The following is a 12,356-nucleotide window of genomic DNA, read 5'->3' as shown; positions in this document are numbered from 1 at the left end:
ATATATATAATGTATATGTACACACACAATACCCCACACCCTGTGTAAACATATATTGGTGTTTATATGTTCATCAATGTGATTAATCAAAATCAGATAAATGTGAACGTTAGTGTTCTTTATTCAGAAAATCAACACGTCACATTTCAGGATCTGGTCAGACACAGATTAAATGTTCAATATGAATATTTCTATATTTATCACCACAGTAATAGTGTTACACACATTAGTAGTTGTAAACACTCAAAATAATACATATGTTGGTTTAATGCTTACCTTTAACCTAAACATTTAAGGAGTAAACATTTTTAATAATCACTTTAGAAGTTATAAATGTTGTATTTGGTGCCTGTTTATTTTCCACATGTATTAGTGTGTGTGAATGATAGGCATTAACATAAAACACTTTGTAGAACGGTGCTTTATAAAGTTCAGTCTATTTCCTTGTATCAGGTAGTTCTGTCACATCCAATATGGCGGCAGTTCCGACGTCCAGCCGCAACAGGTCAGCCCATTTAACGAGGTGTCCACTAAAACTGCCTCACCAGTTCTCTGTTGTGAACGCCCTGGCAGATGACAATAGCCAATCAGTGATGGAGAAAGGTCAGGGGAGCTTTGCTATGAAATAACGATGAATGATTGTTTGAAATGTGTTTAATAGGTTAACTCAAAAACCTCCGATCTGACTCCAAATCCGAACAAATTATCCCCACCCGCCCAAAGCAATTTTTACCCACAAAATTAGAATGAAAACCGCCCAATCTGGCAACACTGCTGGTGCTATGATGCTATGTGTCATTAACAGCTGATGAAGATTCTCAGTCATCCAAGACATGGTGGATTCGGGAGGGTTCAGGAGTAAAAACGATGAAGTATAAAGTAAAGTCTAATGAAAAAAGTCCAGTTGTTTTTGTTTTCTTTTTTTTTTTAATTTGTCATTACAGTTACATTTACCTATTACGGGATACAACGACATGCCATACACCTGCTACTACTACTACTACTACTACTACTACTACTACTATGAAACCATGATTGTGGATTTCAGGAAAGCCACAGCCCCTCTGCCCCCCCCCCTCACCTGTAATGATACCCCCATCACCACTGCAAACTCTTATCGGTTCCTCGGCACCACCATCACCCAGGACCTCAAGTGGGAGCCAACCATCAGCTCCCTCATCAAGAAGGCCCAGCAGAGACTGTACTTCCTGCGACAGCTGAAGAATGCCCAGCTGATGGTGCAGTTCTACACAGCCATCATGGAGTCCATCCTCAGCTCCTCCATCACGGTGTGGTACGCCGGGGCCACTGCCAGGGACAGACTGAGACTGCAGCGCGTTGTGCGCTCAGCTGAGAAGGTGATCGGCTGCAGCCTTCCATCCCTCCACGACCTGTACGTCTCCAGGACTGTGAGGCGAGCAGGTCGGATCACAGCTGACCCTGCTCACCCTGCACACGGACTGTTTGAACCACTCCCCTCAGGCAGGAGGCTTCGGTCCATTCGGACCAGAACCTCCCGCCATAAGAACAGTTTCTTCCCCTCTGCTGTTGGACTCCTGAACACTCATAATGCTACCTCATAATTTCTGCTTTGGTCACATTACATCTGTATTATAACTGAATACTCCATCTGTACTGTTTTCGAAGCTTTTTTATTGTTTTCTATTGTATGGGTGTACATATGGTTATGTTATGTTTTTAATGTTACTTTATTTGTGGGTGTACACAGGTCTTATGTCTTATGTAATGTTCTCATTTTTACTTTATTTTTACTTTATTTTACTTTATCACTATTCGCACCTTATGTCGAAGCAAATTCCTAGTTTGTGAACCTTGTTCATTGACATGGCGATAATAAACTGATTCTGATTCTGATTCTGACTACTGCTACTCTGCTGCCATATAGTGGCTGAAAGTGGTACTGCTCAATAAATAATTTAATTAATTATTTAATTAAATCAAATTATATATATATATATATATTGGAAATAAAATTAAATAAAAAATGTAATTAAAAATATATATATATTTTCTTCTCTGTCACCAAATAAATGAAAACGGTCATTTCTCATTCAAAAATTTCTTAATAAATATGGGAGAATAAAAATTCATAAATACGGTAATTGGGAAAATATTTATTTGAATACTTAAATTAAGTAATTATGAAAGATTATTTAATAATTATTTTGAAGTGGAATAATGAATTCAATACTGTCCCTCATTTCAACAATGACTGTCAGTTAGAATTTTTGACAAGTACAGGTTGCAAGTTCAAGTCTTGAACCTGATGACAATGGTGTAGTAATGTTGTAATGTTGGAAAATTATTAGAGGTTTGAGTCCTCGACACCTCGTATGGTCAGTTGGTTAAAGTCCAACTGAACCTGGAGGTGAGTCCTAGGTGTGGCAGCTGCGGTCAGTTCTGACAAGAACACTGGTCGCTAGGTTAAGGAAACCTGGGGAAAGAAAATAGCCCCAAATTCCATGTTTTCCTCTGAAGTTAGAGTCTTCTGTACCTTGACAAAGTACAGGTTGCAGGTTTGAGTCTTGAACCAATTTCAATTCAATTCAATTCAGTTTATTTATATAGCGCCAAATCACAACAAAGTTGTCTCAGGGCACTTTACAGAAACATTCACATAAAAGCCAATTAGTAGTTCTCTATCTAAGGAATCCAGCAGACAAGTTGAATCTTGGCTTCGTTGCAGTCTTCAATCCTGAGCAAGCACAGTGGCAACAGTGGAAAGGAAAAACTCCTTTTTAAAAGGAAGAAACCTCCAGCAGAACCAGGCTCAGGACAAGAGGCCATCTGCTTTGACTGGCTGGTTGAGAGGACAGGAAGGAGAGACAGGCAAACACAGAATGGTAGGTCCAGGTACAGATCCAGGTGTACCTGAAAGACAAAAAAAGCCCCACATGTTAAGAATAAAAAAAAAAAATTACAAATACAAAACAGGTTGAGCAGAGTAAGTAAAGACAGTAGTAGAGTGAAAAGTGTGGTCAGTTTGTCCTCCAGCAGTCTAAGCCTATAGCAGCAGAACTAAGGGACACCTCAGGAAACCCAAGCAACCCTAACTATAGGATTTATCAAAAAGGAAAGTCTTAATCCTAGTTTTAAAACTGGACAATGTGTCAGCCTCACGGACAGAGATTGGAAGTTGGTTCCACAAGAGAGGAGCCTGATAACTGAAAGATCTGCCTCCCTTTATGTTTTTGTAAATTCTAGGAACCACAAGTAAACCTGCAGTCTGAGAGCAAAGTGCTCTGTTAGGAAAATATGGAACAATAAGATCTGTAATGTAAGATGGAGCCAGGTTGTTGAGAGTTTTGTAGGTTAGAAGTAAGATTTTGAATTCTATTCTGGACTTGACAGGGAGCCAATGGAGAGAAACTAAAACTGGAGAAATATGATCTCTCCTACTAACTCCAGTTAATGGTATGGTATAAAGTTTATTCATTTTAAAAAAGTACAAAACAATTCCATAACAATATAAAAAAAGATACAAAAGATTTAAAATGAAAGGCAGCAGAAAGAAGAAAAAATCTTATTATATCTGCCCCTTTTTTCAAACAATTATTTCAATCATAATAATTTTCAAGTAATAGAACAAAATGAATAACTTTCTAATTTATATAATTCTAATACAAAACACACACTAAGCTACTTCATATATACTTTTTTAACATTTCAGTTTTGATCTTTTTCTTAAATGTACACATTGACTTGGCATTTTTCACATCACTCTCTAGACCATTCCACAATCCAACTCCTTGGATTGAGGTAGACCTTCCCTTCAGACTAGTTCTGAATTTTGTTTTGACAAATATCTCTATCCCCTTAAGATTTTAACAACTTTGTCTTTTAACAAAATTTCTTTGAATATTTAATGGTAATGTGTTATTTTAATTCAGTTAAGACTCTGGCAGCAGCATTTTGGATCAACTGAAGATGTTTTAAAGAAGTATTTGGACATCCAGATAATAAACCATTGCAATAATCCAGTCTAGATGTGACAAATGCATGGACCAGTTTTTCTGCATCATTTTTACATAAGATGTTTCTAATTTTAATTACTGATGTATTTAGTAAATACACCATTGCTGTCCCAACTCGGGACCAAAAAGCCTCTACTGTTGCCCAGGTTGTGCTGAACGGCTGGTTCTTTAGGTTCGGGGTTCCAAGCCACATTCATTCCAACCAGGGTAGAAGCTTTGAGAGTGCTCTAATCCAGCAGTTCTGTAATTTGTATGGGGTTAAAAAGTCATGCACTACCCCTTACCAACTTGCTGGAAATGGGCAGTGTGAGCGGTTCAAAAGAACATTTCACAATCTACCGCGCAACTTACCAGTGTCTAGGAAGCGGGATTGGGCTTCCTGCCTTCTTCAAGTACTGTTCAGTTATAACACTACCCCTCACCACAGTACTGGCGAGTCTCAATTTTTCCTAAAGTTTGGCCGCGAACCTCAGCTGCCTGTGGACTTTCTGTTGGGTCATGTGTGGGACCCTGTACCAGGTGAGGTGGAGGATTGGGTGTCTGAGCATCAGACTAGACTAACTATGGCCTTTCATCATGCCCAGGAGCACTTGCTGTTGACTGCAGAACGGAGAAAAGAGCATCAGGATCAGGGTGGTTCCATTACAGGAGGATCAGCTGGTTTATTTGCGTGATCATAGTATTAGAGGTCGTCATAAAATCCAGGACCTCTGGAACCCAGTTGTCCACCAGGTCATGAGAGCCCCTACTGGCGGAGGGCCAGTTTACACTGTTGCTCCTGTGGGTGATTTGCAGAAAACCCGGAACGTGCATCATGACATGCTGAAGGCTTGGGTTAGGCAAGAGCCCATGCCTGAACCCCTTCAGACAAAACTTACCTTATCTTCAAGGGAGTCTGACTCCCTAGAGGATGATTTGTGCTTACTTGTCCCTGATACTTCAGTACCCTCAACCTCTGCAGCTCCAGGGTCATCCCCATCTGTGACTTCAGGGTCTGGTCATTCTAGTCAAACTTCTGCAGCAGTTCATCCACCGTTGTGTTGCACTGCCCGCTCTGGAGCTGGTCAGCTTTCTAATGTCCATCATCTGCCTCGACCTGTGGGTCAGGAAACAGGCTTTGGTCAGCCAGTTTTGAATGCTCAGCTTGTCTGCTTTCGTCCTTGGTGTTAAGGTTTACAGGTTCATCGCCGGGGCGACGATGTAACACTGTGGGGTTTGACCCTTCCCCTCTTTTGCACCAGTATAATCAGGTGCACACCATTGATTGATGGGTGGGGCTGATGCCTTTATAGCTGGGCAGGTAGTGCCACTGTGTGTGTGTTGTTCTGGTGGCACATCAGCTGTTTGGGTGGCTGGCATTCTTGATCTATTCTACTGCTATCGTAAGTCCTACTTTGTACATCTAATAGCTGGGACCTGAGTTGATCTTTGGAGTGCTACTCCTGCCGCGTATGTCTGAAGCTTAATCGCTCCACTGGCGTTGCCGGCTGGGGTTGCGGTGCACGGCCTCCCCTTGTTGTCGGCTCCTCTGCTGGTCCGCTCCTTCCCCGGAGGGCTGCATTCTCACTTCTGGGCAAGCTGCCCGTTTTAGATATTTTTTGTTTTGTAATCGGAATTCACAATTGATTTTTTTTGGTATTAGGCACATGATTGCCTGCGTGCTGCATTCAAAGCAGCAGCGCTTTGGGCGCCCTGCTGTCTTGTTTTACACGTATATGGTTACACTGTTTCCATAGTGCGTCAGCTGCTGCGCAGCGACTTGGACTGGCGGTACATGCCTCTTTGAACCCTGATGTCCGAGGGTGGAGAATGGGACGTTGCCAGTTGCTCCAGTAATTGAATTGTTTTATTTGTTTGACGTTTGGAAAGCTCTTTGGAGTCCTCGCTGCTCATTCATGTCAAGTTTTCACTGCTCAGTTTGTCACAAACATATTCGAACAGAGAAGTCTGACAGGACGACAAGTTTAAAGCAAGTTTAGTTTTTCAGTTTTCTTGTTTTAAAATGTAAAAACAGCCCTTTAATGTCTCAGAAATGCAGAGAGTCTTCCTCACTCTTCATTACTGTACAATCTCTTTATTGTTATTGGTGTGACATTTTGAAACTGAAGCATTTTAAATAAGTTTGATCAGAGGGTCAGTTTTATCAATTTGTTTCTGTGTATTGTATGGTTTTAATGATTGTTTTAATGGATGAATAAAAAAATATTTGTATATATTTGTCAGTCTGTGTTCAAGTGCATTTATGGACCTCAATTAGTTGGGTATAAAAATATATATATAATTTCTCCCCACTGGCGTTGTCGATTTCCTTAACTAAAATCTCTGAAATCTATCCCGCCCTTCTGGTCACATATAGAAGTGCTTCAATTCAGGTGAGATTTTTACAAATGCTACCATAATTAGAATGTACTACTGCATTTTTTAAATGAATACTAACATAAAATGCATTATCATCATAAATTTTAGACAAATGATAACATGATTATGACGTACTGTTTTCAGAGTAATATTGCATACTACTTAGGAATGACTTGTGAAATTCAATGGACTGTAAAATGGTAAAGGGACTGTACTTATATAGTGCCTTTCTATCTAATCAAGATACTCAAAGTTCTTTACAACACAATCTGTGTCCTCATTGACCCATTCATACAGCTCTATACTAGACCTCTACAAAGCTATTTGAACAACTCATTCTAAAGAGACTAATCAGAGCTTTATCACATTCATACACTGATGGGACACACATCAGAGGCATTGAAGGGTTCAGTGTCTTGCCCAGAGACACTTTGGCATGTGACTGCTGGTGGATTCGAACCCCCAACTCTTGCATTGGAGGATGACTTTTCTAACCACTGAGCCACAGCCGCCCCTAGTGCATGGGGAAAGGAGAACAACAATAGGCTCTGTGCACATGCGTCCTGAATCACTTCCCCTTTGACCGGATGTCGGCATTCCAGTTTCCGGTCTAATCCCCGGTCTCGGTGAAAATGGCGTTTTCTAGATGTTTACAAGAGCTGCCCAAGATAAATATCAGCGATGTTCATCGTATTGTTGATGGCTGGTCCCCTGCTCCGACAAGCAAACGTAACAAGGGATTTAAATTGTATATCTCAAGTTACCTGCACAACTACGAGGGTAAGTAACGTTAGTTTGATCGTTGTGATGTTGCTAACTGTTTGCAGCTAACGTTAGGCTATTAGCAACACGACCATTTTTGTGTATACTCACGTTATAGAAACAGGTTTTCCACACTTAAACAAAAGGCTCATATTTTGTGATCATTCTACTAACATTCTGCTCTTCTCAGTTTCTAGCAAAAATCAGGACACAGGTGAAGTCGTTGTCAGGGCTCTGTGTCACAGGTCCATGAAGAAAAATGAAAAACCTCACAGTTTAAGTGTAGGGTGAAGATAGGATTGTTCAGATGACAGTTTTAAGATTGTTGGTTCAGTAACCCGACGTTAGGAGTTTGATCAAATCAAATGTACAAATTTGTTTCAAAATATTTCCATCATGAATATCTATTTACAAATGTAAGACAATGTCAATGTAAGTAAATGACAGCATTTTCTGTTTCTTCAAGACTGTGCCATCAGCTTTTCTGTCAAACTTCATATCTCCATTTCCTGACCAAAGGTCCATTTTGGTAATTTGACAGGAGACAGGCAACTGTAAAAATTTGGTTTATGCTTCCTGCAATGGAGAGAGGGATAGTGGAATCAAAGAGTTTATTTTCTTTAACTCTTCTTATTAACCTCTCAACATGCACCCTCAAACGGGCAATGGACTGGGTCTTCAAAACGTCGACCTCTGACATTTGGGCCCTCTTGGAGAGGAAGGCAGGACGATGAACAGTCCCAGGTACGAGATCATCCACCAAGAATCCCTTGTCCACCATGATGGCCATGTCCAGTGTCAAGAGTGATGTAATCCCTGATTGACGGAACACTTCCTTGTCACTCATGGAACCCTCAAACAGTGCTGACACAAATGTCAGGGCTCCGTGAGGAGACATGCCCACCATGGCCTTAAAGGTACAGTGGGATTTGTAGGTGGAGAAGACTTCACTCTGGAGGAGCAGGGATGAAGGTGTTTGACACCGTAGTTCTGTACAGTCCAGGATAACTTGTGTGTCACTGTAGCGGCCATCAAAATCCTGTGGAAGACTGGAACTCACAGCTGCAGGAGACATCCACACACAAATTGAGCCCAATAAGCAGTACAGGAAGTTGGCCCATGTCACAATAATGCGGCTGACTGTTGCTCTGTGGATGTTAAATCGATGGCCCAGTTCCCTCTGGGTACATCCAGTAGACAGGTAGGAGAGGAAAAGAAAAAGCTCATCTATTGGCAGCAGTTTCTGGACAGAAAATTATTTAAATGTTAGTTCAAAACCAGCATTCTCATTGTGTGTGTGTGTGTGTGTAACTTACAGTTGGTCTGGTAAAAGGGGTTTCAGTTGTTGTACTCATGACGTCGGTTTTCTTTGCTCTGGTGACCCTGACCATTTTGGCTGTTGCTGCCTCGATCAAGTTCCAAAACGCCTTCAGATGCTCATATGAGGGGAACCTAAAACACATAAAAAAAAAATATATATATATATATATATATATATATATATATATAAACTGTCACTCTCCACATTTATAACTGTGAAAACAGTTTTCAAATTTTGACACGGTACAACTAAGAACATAAATATCTTTCTTTGAAATTTTATGTTGTAAAGTGGAAAGAAAATTATACATGATTTGAAGGTTTGTAATTTTTTTATAAATTGAAAACTATTTTGAGCACAAATGTTCAGCCCCCTTAAATCAGAGAGTAACTTCTAGTCTTCATAAGTTTCCTGATGATTGCCAATGGCATAATAGTCAGCCTGTGTGTCATCTAATCACAGAAACCAACTATTTTCACCGACCTGAGGCTGTCACTAGCTGCTGTATTTGTATTTGACATTAGTTTACACACGGGTGGACTCCATAGCCATTTGTAATCATTAAAGCTATTTCTGAAGGAATATTGGTTACAGAAAAGGGAGCCGATTACTCTTACACACCACACTTTTCAGTATCATTTGTAAATACAGTACTACTAGTACTAGTACTACTACTACTACTACTACTAATAATAATAATAATAATAATAATAATAATAATAATAATGTGTTACATTATGTATAATTTCATTTCCACTAGTAAGTGTGTACTTGTGTTGGTCTCTCAAAGAACATTACAATGAAATTGTTTTTGGTTGTAATGTGACAAAATATACAATGACTCAAAGCGTATTAATTTTTTTCAGAGGCATAACGTAATATTTAGATTTTACAACTCTGACCTGGTGTAAAATCTGATGTCTTCTGGTGACGTAGAAAAACGTTCCAGTCCAAACGGCTTTTGAAGACTACAGGATCGGAGCTGCTCTTTCAGTTGCTCAATTTCTCTCAGCATGCTGTGATATTGCTCCCGGTCAACACACACGGTTCTGCTGGCGCCGTAGTCATGGTCCACGACCATAGGTACCATGACGGGTGGTTCATTGTCCTCAATTGGATCCGCCGAATCAGGTTCTGGATTAGATGGTCGACAACGGCGCTCCCAAACACCTGCTCGTGTCTTCCTGCTGTATTTGTTCCACTCAAATAATGATGGAACGGACCCAGCTGCTAAAATTCGTCTTCCCTTTTCTGTAGTAATTACTTCATTCTCCAGGAAATGTCGGCTACATACCTTGGTGTGAGGAGTTACCGTAAATCCCTCTCTTCTGATTTTTTGCAGCCAGCACAAACGAAGGCTTGTCTCCTTAGGGAAACGGTGAAAGCTCAAACGGCTATTATAGCGACCTGAAGACGAGCAAAGCGGCACACAACAGTGCTCCTTAGACCCAAACACCGTCGGCTGAAATCTAAAGCTGCCACGCACGTTATATTTTTGTTTATTTGACGCAGCAACACTCATTTTAGTTGTTTATCTCTGGGATGACAGGATACAGGAATTAAACCGGAAACTGGAATGCCGACATCCGGTCAAAGCGGAAGTGATTCAGGACGCATGTGCACAGAGCCTATTGTGAGGTGTTACTGATGAAATGTTAAATGGTTGCAATAGATCTACTGATACATGCTCAATAATCCAGGTTGAAAAATCTACAAAAGTTAAGTCTGGTCCTCTGGACATTCAAAAAACAAAACAAAACAAACAAACAAAAAAGTAAAAACATTTTGTCTTTCATCCGAAAGACTTCTTTAGTCTGAGGCATTCAGCTCAGTCTTATAAGTCAAGTCAAGTCAAGTCACATTTATTTATATATAGCACATAGTAACTTATCAAAGTGCTTACCAAAAAAGATCACAGCATCAAATATCAATAACAACATATTACAGCAACATGAATAAAAGCATAAACACATGAATTATAATTAGCAACAATGAAATAATAAATCAAATCACCCTGCATTAAATGTCAGAGAGTAAAAGCAAAATGGATGAACACAATCAACTATGAAATACCAAATGAGATCACCCTGTGTTAAATGCCCATGAGTACAGGTGTGTTTTGAGGAGAGATTTAAAAATAGAGACTGAGGTGGCCTGTCGAATGTTGATGAGCAGATTGTTCCACAGTTTAGGGCCTGTATTGCATATTGATGTATCGCAACTGTATCTTGTCCTTTATTTGGATCTGCTCGTGTTTTGGTATCGACAAGTACAGATTGAATTAAGTCAGAGAATGTATTTGAGTTTGTGTACGGGACATGAACTAACAGGGAGCTGCTGGTGTGTGTCCCACCTGATGACAAGATCACCAATTCAATTCAATTCAGTTTATTTATAAAACACCAAATCACAACAAAGTTGTCTCAGGGCACTTTACAGAAACATTCACATACATAAAAGCCAATTAGTAGTTCTCTATCTAAGGAATCCAGCAGACAAGATGAATCTTGGCTTCGATGCAGTCTCCCATCCTGAACAAGCCCAGTGGCGACAGAGGAAAGAAAAACTCCCTTTTAAAAGGAATAAACCTCCAGCAGAACCAGCTCAGGACAAGCGGCCATCTGCTTTGACCGGCTGGTTGAGAAGACAGGAAGGAGAGACAGACGAACACAGAATGGTAGGTCCAGGTGTATCTGAAAGACAAAAAAAACATGTTAAGGATAGAAAACTGGAACCAGTAAACTGGAACGGCAAAGGAAAATAATAAAACAACTCCATAAAAGGACTTCCAGGAAATGAAGACATCACGTTGAACTAGTTTAGACAAAGAACTGAAAGAATGTTGTGAAATGTCTCTAGGTGGAGCTTTTGTATTTAAATACAGAAGGAACTGAAGCTCCGGTCAGACGCGTCTTGGGTTTTTGCTGTATTTCTGTTGGTCTGGGGTAAGAGCGTCTCCTTTCAGTTGAAAGCTTTAATAAATGTTGGTAATACTTTTTAACTTGAATCACTCTGACTGATTATTGTGTCTTTTCTCCATGTATCTCCAAACCAATGAGAGGAACAGGTGAACAGGCTGAAAAGTCTGAGTTGTTGTGTTGATTTTCCTTGACAATTTTGGTGCCGAAACCCGGGATACTGGAGAAGGACGACTGGTAACCGGAGAATTTGACATCAACACGGGTTGTTCAGTGCAGTTCCACGGGCCAGCAAACAGGTATGATCAAAACCTTGAACAGGTTAAAGATATAAGATTTCTAGGTATGATTTTTGATGAAAAACTTACTTGGAAGCAACATATTGATAAAGTTAGAATAAAATGTAAAAATGTTAATAATATACTATGTTGTTTAGCAGGAAGGGAACGGGGAGCAACTAGGAAATCTTTAATAAATATATATCAATCTCTTATGAGATCAACAATGGATTATGGCAGCATCAGTTATTTGGCAGCAGCAGAAACAAATTTAAAGTTTCTTGATATAGAACAATCAAAAGCATTCAGAATATGCAGTGGAGCTTTTAGAACGTCACCAATTGCAGCTTTACAGGTAGAAATGGGGGAAATGCCTTTAAGACTCAGAAGATTAAAGCAAATGTTGGTATATTGGGTTACTGTTAAAGGACAAAATCTATCTCATCCTATTCATAAAATATTACAAGAATGTTGGGAGCATCAAAAAATGGATATCTATAGTTTTGGCTGGATAAGGAATATAAAAGCAGAGTATGCAGGATTACATGAATTAAACTTATGTCCAACAGTTGTTCTTCCTAACATCCCACATTGGCTATTTACTAACCCCTCTGTTGATCTATCTTTACACCAATTAATTAAAAATAAAGAAAAGCATAGCTCAGAACATTTATTAGTGCAACAATTCATCAATAAACAAAATAAAAATAAGATTATAATATTT

General features: G+C 39.7%; 1 protein-coding gene across 1 annotated transcript; it reads right to left on the bottom strand.

Annotated features, from left to right (window-relative positions):
- Window positions 1-7,492: 7,492 nt before the first annotated feature.
- Window positions 7,493-10,059, bottom strand: LOC119414363. The gene is made up of 3 exons (XM_037681454.1): window positions 9,339-10,059; window positions 8,432-8,567; window positions 7,493-8,358 (listed from the first exon to the last, which is right to left on the bottom strand). The coding sequence occupies exons 1-3, from the start codon at window positions 9,956-9,958 to the stop codon at window positions 7,603-7,605; spliced, it is 1,512 nt and encodes a 503-aa protein (XP_037537382.1). The 5' UTR covers window positions 9,959-10,059; the 3' UTR covers window positions 7,493-7,602.
- Between the last annotated feature and the right edge of the window lie 2,297 nt (window positions 10,060-12,356).

This window comes from Nematolebias whitei, chromosome 9 (genome assembly GCF_014905685.2).
Source record: "Nematolebias whitei isolate Nwh7 chromosome 9, NemWhi1, whole genome shotgun sequence".
Lineage (NCBI taxonomy): Eukaryota > Metazoa > Chordata > Actinopteri > Cyprinodontiformes > Rivulidae > Nematolebias > Nematolebias whitei.
This window is presented reverse-complemented; position numbering and strand designations above follow the sequence as displayed.

Bases quoted from the DNA above. Each gene is read 5' to 3' on its own strand.
- LOC119414363 (XM_037681454.1), bottom strand. From the start codon at position 9,958: ATGAGTGTTGCTGCGTCAAATAAACAAAAATATAACGTGCGTGGCAGC. The intron at 8,568-9,338 runs GTCAGAGTTGTA...TATGTGTTTTAG, and splicing joins GACATCAGATTTTACACCAG to GTTCCCCTCATATGAGCATC. The intron at 8,359-8,431 runs GTAAGTTACACA...TTTTCTGTCCAG, and splicing joins CCCCTTTTACCAGACCAACT to AAACTGCTGCCAATAGATGA.